Raw genomic sequence first — 18896 nt, 5'->3', positions numbered from 1 at the left:
AGTATTACAACATCAATATTGCAACTCATTTGTAACATTTGAAATGTTAATTTAGTGCAATATTCACTGTAACTTTTTCATTGCTACATTTTAGTGTAACCTTCACTAACAGCTGCAATTGGATGTATGTGTATAGCTAAATGCACTGTATTATTCCAGGTTTTACACAGCCTAAATGTAGTCCTGAGTAGCTGAACGCAAAGCATCATGGGATATGAAGTGTAGATTAGAGCACTCTTACCTTAATGAGCACAAGAAGTGAAAAAGTTTTCAAAATGTGAAGCATTTTCTACATATAACACTTTCTGGTGTTTTGCAATGTTGACACTTATGACTGGTTTTGTGGTCCAGGGTCACAAATGTTCTTGAAATAATTTTCTTATGTTCACCAATGCTGCATTTGGTTGATCAAAAATACAGTAAAAATATTAATATTATGAAATATTATCACAACCTAAAAGATCTGCTTTCTATTTGATTATATTTTAAATTTTGATTATATTTATTTTTGTGATGCAAAGCTGAATTTTCAGCATCATTACTCCAGTCTTCAGTGTCACATGACCCTTCAGAAAACATTCTAATATGCTGATTTGCAGATTTTTATTATTGTGCTTCTTAATATTTTTATGGAAACCTTGATACTTTTTTCAGGATTTATTTTTTTTGATGAATAGAAAGTTAAACAGCATTTATTTGAAATAGAAATCAATCATTATAAATGTCTTTACTGTCCCCATGAGGGGAAAAAAAAAAGTAAAATAGTAAATGATGTTTATCTGAAAGTGTAACAATGCAAACAGGTTTTCTGTAAGAAGTAGGTTTAGGGTTAGGGGATAGAAAATATCGTTTGGTCATGATAAAAGTAATAGAAGTCTATGGAAAGTCCCCACAATTCACAGAAACAAACATGAGTGTGTGTGTGTTTGTTTTGTGAAGGAAAATGTAAAAAAAATAAAAAATTTACAACAGCCCTTGATTTCTCTAACTTCTCAAAACATCAGCAACAAGATGTGTGAAACTTGTTCTTTTTTTTATATATATAAGAAGTTTTCCTTTTTCTCTCGAAGTCATTTTGGGTGTAATTGCGTGGCCTTGTAGGAACATCAGAGCTGTAGGCGAGACAATGAGCGCGAGCGAGTCTCTCTGCTGACACTGCATCTCTCCAGCACACGTTCATTTACCGGGCCGGGCCTTCAAGGACAAGTGGCCTTGTGTAGAATTTATCGTCTGCTGGGTCATGGCCAGTCTTGCTGCCAGAACAGAAATATAATTTTCCATTTGCTCCGAATGAGTTTTTAATTTGAAGTTAAGTGAGTATTGACCACCTGTCACTGGATATGAAATCATAGACTCCAGCTCTATCAGTCTCACCGTACAGAGAGTGTTGATATGCTCTCCACGTCCTTTATCCACTTTTGGATTGAAAAGGGTCAGCGTGTACTTTTTATTTTACTTTTTTTTTTTTTCATTTAGAATTTGATTTTCATGGCCATTGTTTGTCCTCTCTTTGACTATTCTTATGACTTAAACTATTCAAACTAATAACTATATGAAGTAGTTTGTTTGTTAATATTTATCATGGATGGCAGATCACTGTCACTTCTAGTTACCATATATAATTTTATTTTGGCAATAAAGTTGAGGTGATGTGATCTGTTTTGATAGTATTTTTCCCTTTTTTTGGACTGTATAGAAGAAGCATGGAAACTATGTGCCACCCATTTTTAATTTTCCATAAGGGGCTGCACGTTTGGACGTTTTATTTTTTCACTTGTACTCATTTTGTGGCTGGTGAATCACACACATGGGACTCTATTGTTATGGTCTGCATTTAAAATTTAGATTGTGTTATTACTTAGTTTGGTTTGCTTTGTTTCGTTTAGATGCACTTTTATAAGCACAGGAAAAGCACTAAATAATAATAATAATAATAGATTTCTGTATTAATAATTAATTATGTAATAATTGCATTTTATTGTAATGTTCAATGTAATATTGTAATAATAATAATAATTATTATTATTATTATTATTAATATAATTTAGATTTTTAGTAATTTTTTAATATTTCAAATGCAGTTTTAATAATTGAACATTCTAGTAGTAGTAGTAGTAGTAGTAATAATAATGATAAATTATCATCATAATCATTATATTATTTATAATTATTTTAATTGTAATGTATTATTTGGAATAGATTTTACATATTTGGAATAACATTTTAATAATTGCATATTACTGTAATGTTACATGTAATGTTGTGATAATGATAAATAATAGTACGCTAATTTTAGTAATTTTTTATATTTCAAATACAGTTTTAATATAATTGAATATTCTTGTAATGTGTAGTAATAATAAAAAAAATATTTTTAATATATTTGTAATATTTCAAATGCAAATTTAATAAATTAATATTGTTATAATTTCATAAATAATTTTTTATTAATTATTAGCAGTAGTAGAAGTAGTATTGTTGTTATTATTATATTATTTATAATTATTTTATTTTAGTAATGTTTAATACTTCAAATACAGTTTAATATAATTGAATATTTTATAATGTTATATGTAATAATAACATTATTATTATTATTGTTATTATTTTTTAAAGTAATTATTATTAAGTTTGCTGGGGTATATTTCCATTTAATGAATTTAAGAAAGACCCATTTGTTTCTTAGTCCCTTGCTCTGCACTGGTATTTATCTTGAATAAGTGCACATAATTGTAAACGTATTTGTCGAAAGTGCTCCTCATTTCTTTGCGTAAAGCTGTTTAATGAGAAAAAAATGACCCAGAGCACCTTTAAGTGTCAATATAAGGGCCTAACAGTCGCTGTCAGGGTGCCATATCAATAAGTGGATTCCAGTGGATCATTCTGAGCGTGACACTGATTATTATAAACAGCATGTCTGTCTGTGAGACGTCTGGCATAAAACAACCCTCTTAATGAATCACTCCGCTGAGAGCGTGATAGTTCAGGCAGGTCACGGCGGCGGACACAGCAGTCCAGATCTGTGCAACTCATTTATTATCCTATTGTATTACCAGACTGATATAATATTTGTGTTACATTTGATTGATGAATGCGGCGTATGTATGTTTAAATGTGTGGTGTCTAACTCGCAGAATATACACATTCACACATATGCGCACGTGATTCACTCCTAATTGTGGAGCACTTAATGAGGAAGAAAAACATATGCTCCGTCATCTGCTCCAACCATATGCCAAACCCTATAACACAAGAGCCAGCCACACTACCAGAGCCTATGCATTCACTGCACACTTCTGCGCTCTGCATCCATTCAGACACAAGGTACCTGCTCTGAGGATTTTAGATGGATGAAAATGCTAATACTGATATATTACAAAGAATCTAATGTAATTATAAAAAATTTAATCTATATAAAATTGCTGAAATTATTATTAGAAATGACAAAATGTGCTAAAAACACTAAAAATATGATTATAATATTTTATATAATTATATTAAAAATATTTACTCAAAATTCAAAAATGTGGAAGCAAATATAATAATATCGGTCTACACTAAATGTATATAGAATTGCTGTAAGTAAATTAATATTTACAAAATATTTACTCAAAATTCACTTGAAAATATGATATATTATATTATATAACAATATTTACTCAAAATTAGTTTCAAAAATTCGGAAAAAAGAAATATATATATATATATATATATATATCTTGACTTTGTGTATATAAATATTCTCTTCATTCTATGTGCACTCGAAAATAAAACTATTACATAATCGTGGCAGAGCAGAAACTAAAATATAATAAAATAACAATAGTTTGAAATAGATTTATTTAAATAACAGATTTACACATTTAAATTCAATTTCATATAATATATATGTTATATATATTTGTATATATTATATAAATATATACAATATATAAATATATACAATAATATAATATATTTGTATATATTATATAAATACTACTACGTTGCTTTGCAATGATTTGTATCGTGAAAAGCGCTGTACAAATAAAACTTGAATAAAAAATGTCGGTAAAATCACAGAAACATTTACTAAATATTTACTCAAAATTCACTACAAAATTTTTATAAAAGATTGATAAAATATAATATTATTTTAATATTAAAATGTATATCATAAACTGTAGATTATGAGTAGCTTATAGCTTTAGAAGCCATGATTTCAGAGTAGCTATATTATTATATTATATTATATATTATATTATTGACTTTTATAGCAAATGTATATCAATTTGCAATAATTAAATGAGCATTTACAAAATATTTACTAATTTTAACTACAGCAATTTGAAATATTATAATTGATTTCATTATATTATATTATACTTGACTTTGTGTGTAATAAATATAAAATTGCTGAAATCAAATAAACATTTACAAAATATTTACTCAAAATTCGCTGCTAAATTTTAATAAATATACATATTTTTTCAGATTGATCAAATATAATATTTTAACAACCTAATCTCATGAGGAAAACGTACCTGTGCGCAGGACGCAATCACAAGCATGCCGTTTTAGCTTGTTTTTCGATCTCTCATCTTTCAGCTTTTTCATCACGAGTCAGGTTTTTCACGGGATTCCGCATCCTATGTTCACTTCCGTGCCAGCTGAGCTACCGAGCCAGCTTGTTATATCCGGAAAGTGAAACATATGCAGCTGTAATCATAACTGTGTACGAAAACGATTACAAGTGCTCCGTGACGTTTTAAAATACCATACCATCTGCACTACACCTAAGCCTACCCGATAGTATTAACAAAAGTGAATGTGACGTGAAAACGCAATCACAAGCATGCCATTTTAGCTAGTTTTTCGATCTCTCATCTTCGAGCCCTTTCATCATAAGTCATGTTTTTCACGGGATTCGTACCCAAGGATACTGCATCCTAAGTCCAGTTACGTGCCTGCTGAGCTACCAAGCCAGCTTGTTACATCTAGAAAGCGAAACATATTCAGCTGTAATCATAACTGTGTAGGAAAATGATTACAAGTGCTCGCTGTTTTACCGCCTCTAGTGTTAATTTCTGTTGGAAACTGCAGTGATATGTACTTATTGGTACATATTTCGCATCTTGCGAAAACGTTCCCACGGGTACGTTTTCGTCATGAGATCAGGCAGTATTTTAATGTTATGTTATGTATCATGACCAGTAGATTTTCAGTATTTTATTTTATATTATATTATATTAATAAACTATAATAGTATTAAAATAAATGAAATTATGTATCATGGCTGTACTTAAGCTGCTTTGAACTATGACTAGGCTACCTTATATCTTGAGCAGCCACGTTTTAGAGTATCTTCCCCAAAACTGTTTCCTGATGGTCATCTATCATCTCAGATGTTTCATTACTCGTGTTGATTTCTGGAATTCACATCTGCCATCATCCGTCGCACGCTCCATCCCTCTCTTTGTCTCTCTTCTTCCTGCTGTATGTATTTCTTCTCATTCTGTCTCCTTGTCTGGACTGTAGCACCCTTGAGAGTCCCAGCAGACTGGATGAAGAACATCGTCTGATCGCGCGGTATGCTGCTCGTCTGGCAGCAGAGGCCAGCAACTCCACCGTGAGGCTCAATTCACAAACACACTCAAATTACACTTCTATGCTTTACAATGGAAAGAAAAAACACCTTGTTGGTGAAGTTTTCAGAGGACACTTTTTTACTGTGTGGAATTTATTGAAAATCAACAGCATGTTTAGTAATATTCATTTGTGTCTACATCTGGCTTTTATGCTCCATAACTAGGCAGCATATTTTTTTATGTGTTCATTTATTGGCATCTTTCTAATTAGTTTTGAGCATAATCAGTAATACTAATTATTTTGTCTTTTAGCAATGCCCTCCAACTGATCTGAGTTTCAACTTTGATGCTAATAAGCAACAGAGGCAGCTCATCGCAGAACTAGAGAATAAAAACAGGTGGGTTTTTTAAACATGTTTCTTGCTTTGCGATGGAACTACATTTCTTCAAGCTAAATGAAAATAAGTCATTATGTATTCATATTTACTGTCCCGTAAAATAATAATGATAATTGAAATGCTGTAATCATGTAATATATTTACTTATGCAACTGATAAAAACATTAATTATTTGAATTAAATATTTAAATATTATTAAGAGTTAATTATATTATGCAGAAATAGCAGTAATAATAATATTTGTTATACATTCCATTAATCAAACAAAAATGTATTTCAATATTTAAATATTGTTTACAATTAACACTTATTAATTACAGTTAATTAAATAATAATAATAATAATTATTATTATTATTATTGTAATATATTTGAATATTCAAACAATAAAATTAGTATTAATTACATTTAACCAAATTATATAATGATGATGATGATGATAATATATTTAATTACTCAACCAATAAAAACATTAAATATTTAAATTAAATACTTAACTATTATTTTCAATTAAATGATTTAACAACTATAGTAATAATGTCTATTATTATTATTATTATTATTATTATTATTATGTATAGTTATATAGTATATTGTTAATTTAAACATTTAATGTTTTATTAATAATAATAATAATTATTATTATTATTATATTATAGTAATCATAATAATAATAATCATTATTATTAATAATAATAATATTGTTAAAGACAAGAGTGATTAATGAGACTGTGTTACATTACAATTGAGTGCTTTCAATAGGTGCCAGTGAAGTTCATTTTGGTTTCTGTGTTTGGTGCATATAGGGAGATACTGCAGGAAATCCAGCGTCTGCGTCTAGAACATGAACAGGCTTCTCAACCCACTCCAGAGAAAGCCCAGCAGAACCCCACTCTACTGGCAGAGCTACGACTGCTGCGGTACACAAACACGTTCACACACAGCCTTTATACACGCATGCACAAAAAAACTACAGAATGGATGTAGTATTAATCAGGGTTGTAAAGAGGAAGCGTTCAGCATTAAATTAGCCGTAACTTCAGTTAACCAGAGCGTTTCACAATGTTTGAGGTTGTTAGGAGCATAACAGGTTTTAAATGGACCGGGTGGGATTTCACTCACTCCCTGTAGTCATTATTCAAGTCATTTAGACGGAGTACCTTTTATAGGCACCAGAGGGCATGTAGGAGCCAAATTAGTTTTCTTAATAATATGTTGGTCTCATTAGATGAGTGAATGAGCACATTTCCATTATGTTCTGTTTTTGCCCTCTTTGTTTTAGTTTCATGGAGATTTAGTCACTTTATGTGCATTTCTGAGCAGTACTATGCATTTAATGAAACTTGAGTGGAAAGGTGATATTCTACACTTTGTTTTAGTTTCATGGAGATTTAGTCACTTTATGTGCATTTCTTTGCAGTACTATGCATTTAATGAAAGACTTGAGTGGAAAGGTGATATTCTACACTTTTGTCATGATTTTTTAATGTTAATCAAGATTTCATAATTTAGTTTTACATTTTACCATTAGCTGTCATAATTTTAACCCGTAAAAGCTTTGTTTTTGGTACTGTATCTTTAAGAATGGTATACGCGAATATCCTGGTTCTGAAGTCAATACCATTATAGCCATTTTTCCCACTTAGTTTTTATAAATTGTATGAGTGGGTTGTGGAGGGAGGTTTGCATTATGAACATAGTACAAGGAGCTTTTTATTTCAAAAGAGCAAAGGAAATCCTGTTTTCCATCATATGTGCCCTTTAAGTCGCGTATATTTGGCAGTCATTGATTTTTATGATTCATATGGTGATTCATTTATTCATTTTGTTTGTCATTTGGTTCAGGCACAGAAAAGACGAGTTGGAGAGGCGCATGTCGGCCCTGCAGGAGAGCAGGAGAGAACTGATGGTCCAGCTGGAAGGTCTCATGAGGCTGCTGAAGGTACAGCTCTTTATTTCCCTCGGCATGTATGAAAACTTCATTTGTTTGCTCACTTTTTGCCTCTCTTTTTTTCTTCACCTTTCTCTTTCCCACCGCTGTCTCTCTGACGTGTCTGCTTTCACTCACTGTCATCTCTCATCTTCTGGCTGACAGGATGAAGAGCAGAAACAGGCAGTAAGTGTTCCTTTAATACAGCTCTGCAATTCTGGAGTAAACATGCGGGGTCACAGCTGCAAAAGTTTGAACTAACATATGTATTGTGTATGGCAAAACAGGCATTTTCAAAAAAGTGACAGGTAAAAGATTAACGGGTTGCATAACGCTGAAAAATGGAGAGGATCGCTGACAAAAATAAAAACTTCTGTCATTATTTACTCACCCTAACTTTCTTTCTTCTGTGGAACATAAAATTAGATATTATAAAGAATGTTCAGGCTGCTCTTTTCCATGCAATGAAAATGAATGGGATTTTTTTCCACCAAACTCTGGAAACAATGAAAATGCTGCAAATATACTTTTATATTTGTTATATACTTTTACAAATATATACTTTATTTGTTATATACTTTTACTTATACAAATATTCTTTTATGAAATTAGTTCATGACTCATTTGACTGCCATCATATAACACTCACAGTTAATCTTAATTGTTTTAATTAATATCTTTGAGTGTTATAATGACTTTACCATCATATAACACTCACAGCTAATCTTTAAAAATATGAATAATTTAAGATGATTAATTTTAATTTATCTTAACTTTGTGCATGATATATGTAGATAAAATTGCTGAAATTAAATAGACAATATTTACTCAGAATTCACTACAGATATTTGATTGTTTTTGACCTTGTAATGTAATCTTTAGCAAATCTCAAAAAAGAATATGCAGTTTTAAGTCTATGTACATTATAATACTGTAATGCCTACATTCACTATATTTTATTTATTTAGACAAAATTGCTTTATTAGTCATTGGCTGTGACTTGAAAATAATTATCTGTATCTTAATGTATTTTAATAGTGGTGCGTTCCTACTCTTTTTGTCATTTTTGGAGCATCAGTCCATTGTGTTCCGCAAAAGAAAGAAAGTAATTTAGTCTTGAAATGATGTAATGATAAGTAAATGTTTACAGAATTGCTATTTCTAAAACTTTAAAAATGACTGATAAGTGAAGGTTGCTTAATGAGAATAAAGCATGAGTTTATCTCATGAGCTTATCGCAGACTCTCTGTGGGTGATCTCTGTCACGTCTGCTCCTCGTAACGAGGACATGAAGCTCCCATTTCCAGTCAAGTCCCACTGCTTTGTTCCTGTGACCCAGGGTGGGACCACGAGCCGCATGTCTCCCTGCCAAATTTCAGAGACCTGCTCTCCTTTCATCAGGGCTAAGGACCTCACGTCTAATGTGCTTGCAGTCTGGCCAGCCATCTGCTGCCTGGCAGTGGGCCACAGGCCCTGGGCCCAGCATCAATCTGTGGGACAGTGCGGCTCTTTTCTACCATCCTTTTGCTCCTCTAATGGCACTTGCATGCTGCTCAGTGAGCTCTCAGGCCAAAGATGTATCCGCTACAACCTAAAGAAACAGATCAGATATCTATAGGCGAGTCTGCAGTAGTAGCTTTTTATCAGTGTTTCTTGGGGAGCGAGGGACCAATGGAGGTTCAGGTTGTTATATATCTAGCGTAATTTTTGCGTTCTCCTTCCTCATCTCCCTACTACAGGTTCAGACGGGGAGTTCGCCCCACTCATCTCCCAGCCACAGTGCCAGCTGCACCATGCCTATGCCCATCCGCTCCACCTCAGCCGGCTCAACCCCCACACACACGCCACAGGACTGCCTGGCAGGGGTCGGAGATGATGTGTTGGATGCCTTCTCTCAGGGTGAGAAGTGTCAAGCTTTGCATTGACATTATCATCCACATAAGATGTTTAAAAGATGTTTTGAATATGTTTAGAAGATGTCTGGAAGATGTTTAGAAGAAGATTAGAAAATGTTTAGAAGATGTTTAGTAGATGTTCAGAAGATTAATAAAATATCTTTAGAACATGTTTTTAAAAATGGTTAGAAGATGTTTATAAGATAAATAAAATATATTTAAAACATGTTTTTAAAGATGAATATGTATAGAAAATGTTTAGAACATGTTTAGAAGATAATTAGAAAATATTTACAATATGATTAAAAGATGTTTAGAAGATGTTTAGTAGATGTTTAGAAGATGAATAAAAGATCTTTAGAACATGTTTTTAAAGATGGTTAGAAGATGTTTAGAACATGTTTGGAAGATGATTAGAACGTTTGGAAGATGATTAGAAAATGTTTAGAATATGTTTAGTAGATGTTTAGAAGATGAATGAAAGATGTTTAGAAGATGGTTAGAAGGTGTATAGAAAATGTTTAGAACATGATTGGAAGATGATTAGAACATGTTTAGAAGAAGATTAGAAAATGTTTAGAAGATGTTTAGAAGATAAATAAAATATATTTAAAACATGTTTTTAAAGATGATTAGAATATGTATAGAAAATGTTTAGAACATGTTTGAAAGATGATTAAACCATGTTTAGAAGATGATTAGAAAATGTTTAGAATATGATTAAAAGATGTTTAGAACATGTTTAGAAGATGATAAGAAGATGTTTAGTAGATGTGTAGAACATGTTTAGATGGTGCTTAGAACATGTTTAGAATAGCATTAGAAGATGTTTAGAACACATTTAGAAGATGATTGATTGTAAGATATTCATAACAAGTTTACAAGAGGATTAGAAGATGTTTAGGGGAACAATGTCCAAACCAATCTTTTCCATAAAAAAGACGGGGGCTTTTAGCACTACAAAATACCATAATTGTAGTCTATACGACTGTTATTGACAATATTCTAAGACATCTGATGCCATTTGATAGCTCTGAGTGAGAAACAGACTGAAATTTAAGTCGCTAAATTAATTTTGGATTGATATATTATAGCTCTGGATATTGTGATCTGAAAAAGATCCTCTTTCATCCAGGTGTACCAAGAAATCTCCGTAATGATCTTTTAGTGGCTGCAGACTCCATCACAAACACTATGTCGTCACTAGTGAAAGAACTTCACTCAGGTACTCTTGTACACTCACTTCTCTCCTCTAAGTACCCACTTCGTGATCTGAGTGGTAATTTTAATGTTTGTAAATTCTGCAGTGGATGACGGTTTGGAGGATGAAGAGTGTAACATGCGAAATGGAAGAGAGAAGGGTGAGTACCAAAGGCTTTGCTTGCCATTTTACCCTTATTTCTTACCTATTCCTTTACTTCTGTTCTCTCATTGACAACTGATGTAATAATTAAAACCCAAAAGCCCAAAGTCCATTTCTCTTTTAATAAGCTTCCAAGCTTTTATATATAAGGATGCACGATATTGAACGGTACTGTATGAATTATCGGCCAAAATTTATTTATTTTTATTTTTTTAATTTTTTAATTTTTACATTTACAAATTTGCATACACTATCATCCAAAAGTTTTGGGTGAGATATTTTAAAGACATTAGTGCTTTTATTCAGCAAGTACACAAAACAGTGAAAAGTGACATAAGACATTTATAATAATGATACAAAAGATTTCTATTTATTAAATAATGTAATTGTGTTAGAACCAAATCATCATATTGGTGATGATTTCTGAAGGATCATGTGACACTGAAGACTGTAGTAATGATGCTGAAAATTCAGCTTTGCTGCCACAGTAATAAAAAAATAAATTAATTAAATAGAAAACAGTTTTTCACAATTCCACATTACTGTTTTTATTGTATTTTTCAAACAAATGAAGCCCAGACTTCTTTAAAAACATTTAAAACATTATTTAAAAACTTTTGAAAAGTAGTATATACGTTGGCTGATGTTGTATATTTAATTTAATTTGTTGTCATCTAGTGCTCATTTATATGCTCAGTTGTATTTTATTTCATATTTAATCTGTATCTATCTGTATTTATGTTCTACTGTTAGTGTTATCTGTATGCACCAAGGGTCTGAGAGTAACGCAATTTCAATTCTCTGTGTGTTGTACATGTGGAAGAATTGACAATAAAGCAGACTTGACTTGACTTGACTTGATTTAAAGTCTTTTAAAACCAAAATCTTTAAAAACACACAAAAAAATCAATAACACTGTTAATCTTCAGCAAAATGAATATCCATTTTCATACTGTACGTTATAATGTGATGCCTAAATTCACTTTTAGCAGTTAATTTGTTTGTTTTTTTTTTTAAATTTTTTTCATTTATATAGTAGTATAAATCTTAATTTATTGGTTCTTGGACATAGCATGACAATAATGATCAGATTATTAGAAATGTAATATCGGTGCATCCCTAATTATTTAAAGATATTAAACTTAGTTACCAGCCTATAGAATGTAGTCATTAGTTGATTTGGTTTGATTGAGGCCTCTTTTCTTTCTTCTAGCTGAGTCAGAGTAAAAGAATATAGAATATTTCATGTAAGTATAAATGAGTACATTGTCTAGTCTTGCCCCTTAAAGCCAAAGTTAAAAGTGCAATGTACTGTGGAGCCGTTATGACCCCCTAACCTTAAATTTGTGTTTTGTCCAGTGTCATCGCTGAAGCATTCCGGGAAAAGGCACTCCAGCCCTTCATTCTAAGCCCCAGGAAAGAACCAGCGACATCAAAAGCTCTCTGGCATTCGCACATAGACAAATGCATGCTCTTCCTCAACTGGGTTTCACTATGTGAAACAAACTCTTCATCACACCTTGCACAGAGCAAGATGTATTTATTAGGAAGTATATAAATATATATATATATATATATAAATATAGCTCTATGTCTATCTGTATAAACCCATTGTTATCACGTTATCCATGAGAATGGCTTGTTTGTGCTTTCTTAAAAAACCTTTATGACTTTGTGATTACTACTCTCTGAAACGAACGCACTGTGCATCTTCATGACGTCACTCAAATGGATCTATGCTGTAGCTATTTTTCCAGATGTTCGCCACACAGGAAGCTTTTTTGTATAACTAGTGATGATTTTTTGTGTTTTGATGCATGGAGTGGCTCTACTGGATAGATGGAGAGGGCTCGTATTTTCTTTGCATGTGACATTTATTCCGGCCGACTCGAGTGATGCCTGCTCCGTCGCTCCTTGTAGTCTTCTGATCATCAAACTGCTGCTTCTGCATCAAATGCATCCGAACCACCATATATCAGGGACGTCTCGTAGAGCTTGCCGTTTGTCTGGGATTTCTGCTACTGTGTTAAGTTACTGCTACCCGTCGTTGTGGCCGTTGTTTTAGCGCTTCGGTATTGCCTCTTAGTTTAGAGTATCGCATATGTATCTCTCTGTATTTTTGGAGAGCATAAAGGGACTTTAATGGAATACGGATGTATGTTCCGTATATCCATAAACCAGATTAGCCAGCCATCTTTGAGTGCACACGTCTCTGTAAAAGTTACTTCAAAAGCTTTATTGAGTTATTGGGTTATTGTGTATACTCGTGTAAAATAAATGAAACCAGTGCTCAGGGACTGTTGAGAGAGGAACGCGGTAGCAACGCTTGTGAACAAATGGGTGGAATTTACTTTGACACCACAAAGGTCAAATGTCAAAGATTAGCACAGGTCATAAAAACTTTATGGAACGGCTGAGTGTAGAAAACAGGATCGTTGTATGGAAGCCCATCTCTGCCACATAAGAAAAAATGCTTTGGTAATTTGTAATTATGGCATCATAACTATATAAGATAAAAAGTCAAAACTATGCCATAAATAGTCAAAATGATGAGATTAGTCAAAAATTGAAATTATGAGAAAACAGCCATAATTATGACAAGTTGAAATTATGAGGTAAGTTATGACAATTCAACATTGAGATAAAAAAAAAGCATGAAAAATAATACAAATAATTCTAACATAAAAAAATATAACTGTGACATAAAAAGAGTTGAAAGTTTGACATAAAATTTGAAATTATGACATACTAAGTCATAACTATAAGATAAAAATGCCATAATTATGAGATTAAATTCATAATTATGACAAAATTTTGAATGATAAGATAAGTTATACGTAATTATGACAAGTCAAAACTGAGATAAAAAATCATAATGGTCATAAAAGCATAAAAATAATAAAAGCAAAAAAAGCACAAAAATAAAATAAAAAATTCTAACATAAAAAAACATAACTATGACATAAAAAGTTGAAAGTTTGACATAAAATTTGAAATTGACATACTAAGTCATATAAGATAAAAAGTCAAAATTATGACAAAATAAGTCAAAATTGACATACCAAGTCATAGTTAAGAGATAAAGTCAAAATTATGACAAAAAGTAACTGAGATAAAAACATAATTATGACATAAAACGGTCGAAATTATGATGTATACGAAGTCATAAATATAAGATAAAAGTCGAAAGTATGAGATAAAATTCAAAGTTATGAATTATATTGACAAAAAGTCAAAACTGTGATATACTGTCATTATTATGAGATAAAACGTTACAGTTATGACAGCCACAATTATGAGAAAAAGTCATGACTGACAAAAGTTTGACTTTTTAACTCAAAATGTCAGCTTTTTTAATTATTTTGAATTATCTCATAATTATGACTTAGTCCCCCAGTTTCACAGACATGGCTTAATTTAACTGTCACCCCCCATTTTTTAAAATAGGCATGCAGGTGCACTATCCAAACTTAAATTGTTGTAATTTATGAACACTTTGGAATACAGACATAAGGTTGGTCTCTTTTTAAAGAAGAAAATCAGCAAATTATCGCAAAAGTGGAATTTTTTCAAAAAATTGAAGTATCAAAAAGTTATAGTAGTTTAAATTTACTGTAAAGAAAATGCACTATATTAATTTTATTTTATATATAATAAATATTTTACATATCAGGTTTTACTCTAAAATTGATATAAAATTATAGCCTTATGTCTAAATAAGTTATGTTCCAAATTTGAAGTTGATATGAAAAAAATTGAGGTTCCTGTGAGATTTTATTTAGGGCATTATACCACAAACAGCCACCGGGTGCCATCCAAACTCCATTGAATTTTTTAATGCATTTTTCTGTCACAAATGTCTAGATGTTTCTGTCAATATTACTTATATCTCAAAATAACCACCAAATATGGAATCCTGAGACTCAGACCTTTCCAATGATATGTTTTTTGTCAAGATTATAAAAAGTTTTGATTCTAAAAGACCGTAATTCATTTTGTAATATGACACTTGACACTGCCCACTAAGGGGGAGGAGACTGCCAAAAGATTTTAAAGTACCATTTCCATGGTAACGCAATGTCTGATTTCGAAATGGTTTTCACAGGATGAATCTAAGCTTTCAAATGATATATGATTTATGATGATTACTAAAAGATTTGATAGAGAAAAAAGACAACAAAAAAAGAGCGCCAAACGTTCCACAGGTGGGACGGTGACATTAAGGCTAGTCCCAGATTGAAATGCATGTTTGAGCTGTCTCAACTGAAAATATCTTGCTCCGACATATCTTAAAAAATGTCAGTTCCATTGTTCTGTCTCAAGATGCACACATGTAATGTTTTCTTCTATGGCATTTTTATAGAAGCTGCTTAAATATCTTAATTTAACTAAGGCCTAGTCCTGGCTTAAGCTAAGCCCCGTCTGTGAAACCGGGCCAGTATATCATCATTTTGGCTTTTAATGTTATAATTATGATTTACAAAAGCAGAATTTTTCTTTCTTATGTGACAGAAATGGCTTCCACAGTGTTGCACATCAGACATGGACACGCAGTGTTAGGAAGAAGACATGCTTAGCGTGTAAAGCTTTATTGTCGTGAGGAAGAGAGTTTGATTTACTGTACTTGAATCAGAAGGAATTCAGGTTCAATAATGACATTTATCTAATTATTATAAGTATGTAATTGTGTTAAACTTGTGATTTGTTCTTTGTTAGTTTGGTTTCAAATAAGAAATAATAACCATTATTTAAAAAAAGTTTTGTTTATGACTGCTAACTTTTAAATGTTAAATTAGATCAATCCATTGAGCAACAGCTTAAAGTGAGTTTTGGTGTAGAATATTAAGATTCTTTGACATTTATGAGGGTCATTAGATGAAATGATTCATTCACTGTTTATTACTTTTCTAAAATGCTTGTAATTCTGCATAAGGAAGTCTTTTGAATGACTAATATGAACAGTGAGGTCTCATTCAGTGTGTTACACTGGAAAAAGTGTTGCTTTTGTTATAGTGAGTGCAATCATATATATTTGCTTTTTCGAATCAGATTTTACATATCATAATGCTCGTTCTGTGTTTCAAAGAAAGGAATGTAAAATGTAGTTGGGAATTTATTGTTATTGTTTTAGCTTGGACGACAACGTACGAAATACTCTCAGATGGCAAGTTTGAAAGTTTGATTATGTTCCAACATTTGCTACAAATATGAATGCAATCTTCTGATGTAGGTGTGTGCCTAGATGTACTGTATAAAAGAAAATATTCTGCACATGTGCAAGTCAGCCCTTAGATAGGAGTTTTAGTATGTGACTTAGTCGGAATGCAGTCATTATTTATCTGTGATCTTTGGAAAAAAATATTGTTCTGCCTTTAAAAGTTGTGCCAAACTGTAGTGTGTACTTTAGGTATTTGTTCTGTGTATTTGTGCGTTTTAAACCACAATTTATTGATTATGAATTTACCGAAGCAGTCCACCGAGAGGGTAACTAATAACGGGGTGCCTTAAATGGTTGAAACACAATACAGTGTAAGCAGAAGGAACCCTGCTTGAAATCAATTTCAAGCATCATTGCGAATTTATATGTTACAGATGGGCCTCCAACGGAGGACCTCCTATGTTATCAAAGTTAGACGAAACAATATTTCAAAAACAAAATCCGCAACGTCAGGTTTTCATTTCTTTGGCAACTCGTGATTTTATTGTTTTAAAATTCCAAACTGTCAGTTGAAGCTACAAACACTGTTTCATTATTTAATTTGATGGTTCTGCTGCTGTAAACAATCATTGATTGCAATGGTTTACGTCCATATTTGTGTTTACGTCACCCATATGTCTTTTTGTATACTATTAAAGTGTAAAATATATGAAAAAAACTTCAAAGGACATTGAGTGTTTGTGTGTGTGTGTGTCCACAGAATAATATATCATAGCTCCATTAGGATTGAGTTCAGATCTTTCGTCAAGGGGATCCTGTGATGGCAGGGCCACCCATAAAATTTAAATGTGAATTTAAGCATTGAGTTACAAAATCAGCGTATGAGTTATTTACCATTATGCCGTGGACAACCATGAAAATTGTACCTTTCCTAACTCCTTAATCTCATGTCATTCCAAGTCAATATGACTTGCTGTCTTTATAGTGCAGCACAGAAGTAAAGGTTGGACAGAATCACTTGTATTGTGTGCAAAAGAGATGCAATTAAAGTAGTTTTTAACCCAATATGAAAACATGACAAACATGAGACAGTTTAAAGGGACAGTTCCACCCAAAAAGGAAAATTCTGTCATCATTTACTCACTCTCAAGTTGTTCCAAACCTGAATGAGTTTCTATCTTCTGTTGGACACAAAAGAAGATATTTTGAAGAATGTTTTAACCAAACAGTTGACAGCAGCCATTGACTTCCATAGTATTTTGGAAGGCAATGGCTACTCTTACTTACTTTTTTTGTTTAACAAAAGAAAGAAATTAATATAGGTTTGAAATAACTTGAGAGTGAGTAAATGATGACAGAACTTTCATTTTTGGGTGAACTATACCTTAAACTGCCTCATGTTTGTCATGTTTTCATATTGGGTGTACTATATCGTCTAGTATGGTTGAGTTCACTCAGGTTTACTGAAAATGAACGTCCTGAAATTTCAAGGGACTCTGTTTAATAACATACCTTAGAAATCACTTTTAAGGCAAGTCTATGCACTTGAAACTAATGCCCTGTAGCAGCTACAGTAATTATGCAAGTACAGCTGCTACATCTATAAATTGTTTCTTTTTCTTCTTTTTTTTTAGCTCAAATCAAGTTAAACCATTTTTTTCAGGCATATTCCAGCTAATGTGTAAATAAGATGATGTACAGAGCCCCACAATTTATTAATGAATTCCCTGGATTAATTAATTAGTTCCCTCATCTTTAAAGGGGTCATATGATGTTGCTAAAAAGAACATTATTTTGTGTATTTGGTGTAATGAAATGTGTTTATGCATTTTAAGGTTAAAAAAACACATTATTTTCCACATACTGTACATTATTGTTTCTCCTCTATGCGCCGCCTTTCTGAAACGCGTCGATTTTTACAAAGCTCATCGGTCTGAAAAGCGAGGTGTGCTGTGATTGGCCAGCTATCCAGTACGTTGTGATTGGCCAAATACCTCAAGCGTGTGATGGAAATGTTACGCCCCTTACCATACTGTGATGCCGTGTCCCAGCGCAATGAGACAAAAACATTAAAACCCATTATAAACGAGGCATTTGTTGCATCCAGTGGGACATAATTATGGATTATAATGACTTGTACTGTCTTTTTACGCGTTGCGTTGCATTGCGCCGCGTAAACATAAAACCATGTCTGCATTTGTGATCAGAGAAATTACAAACTACAAGTGCTACTCTACACTGCTCAAAACTCAATCGTCAGTGGCAAATCCTTTAAATATAAAAAACATACTTACAGGCTGTGAGTCAGAACAGCCGGCATTGTAGCCTACTCTACCAGGATCAGGAAACAGTCCTCCATAAAATGCGCTGCACACATCTGAATATTTGGTTTGAACTGTTCTGGAACGGTGTTGTAAATACAACTTAACCACTGATTTCTAGTTGTGCCCTCTTTTGGAAGACCAAACAAAGTAGTTTCGCTTTCACAACGAAAAACACAGCGGCCTAGCGTGAGGGGAAGCCCCGGCTTAGCGTGCGCTGAGGCCGGGATAGAGTGAGCTGAGGCGGCGGGGTCGAGAACGGCGC

At 32.4% G+C, this 18896-nt stretch overlaps 1 protein-coding gene across 3 annotated transcripts in view; it reads left to right on the top strand.

The window, feature by feature from the left end:
- Positions 1–13341, top strand: part of LOC107679814 (dystrobrevin beta-like) — a 48945-nt gene extending 35604 nt beyond the window's left edge. For 2 of the 3 annotated variants that reach the window (XM_016475497.1, XM_016475496.1), the window contains exons 11-19: positions 5518–5608; positions 5880–5965; positions 6771–6884; positions 7810–7906; positions 8060–8080; positions 9634–9793; positions 10925–11014; positions 11097–11150; positions 12512–13341. In XM_016475497.1, coding sequence (XP_016330983.1) covers positions 5518–5608; positions 5880–5965; positions 6771–6884; positions 7810–7906; positions 8060–8080; positions 9634–9793; positions 10925–11014; positions 11097–11150; positions 12512–12561 — 763 coding nt within the window. In that variant the 3' untranslated portion in view covers positions 12562–13341. Of the gene's footprint in view, positions 1–5517; positions 5609–5879; positions 5966–6770; positions 6885–7809; positions 7907–8059; positions 8081–9633; positions 9794–10924; positions 11015–11096; positions 11151–12365; positions 12400–12511 lie in introns of all 3 variants that reach the window. The other variant, XM_016475498.1, reaches the window with a different exon arrangement.
- The last annotated feature ends 5555 nt before the right edge of the window (positions 13342–18896 follow it).

The sequence above is a fragment of the Sinocyclocheilus anshuiensis genome, unplaced genomic scaffold, assembly GCF_001515605.1.
Source record: "Sinocyclocheilus anshuiensis isolate Anshui unplaced genomic scaffold, SAMN03320099.WGS_v1.1 scaffold676, whole genome shotgun sequence".
NCBI lineage: Eukaryota > Metazoa > Chordata > Actinopteri > Cypriniformes > Cyprinidae > Sinocyclocheilus > Sinocyclocheilus anshuiensis.
The sequence above is the reverse complement of the archived record's forward strand: the minus strand, read 5'-3'. Positions and strand labels throughout refer to the sequence as shown.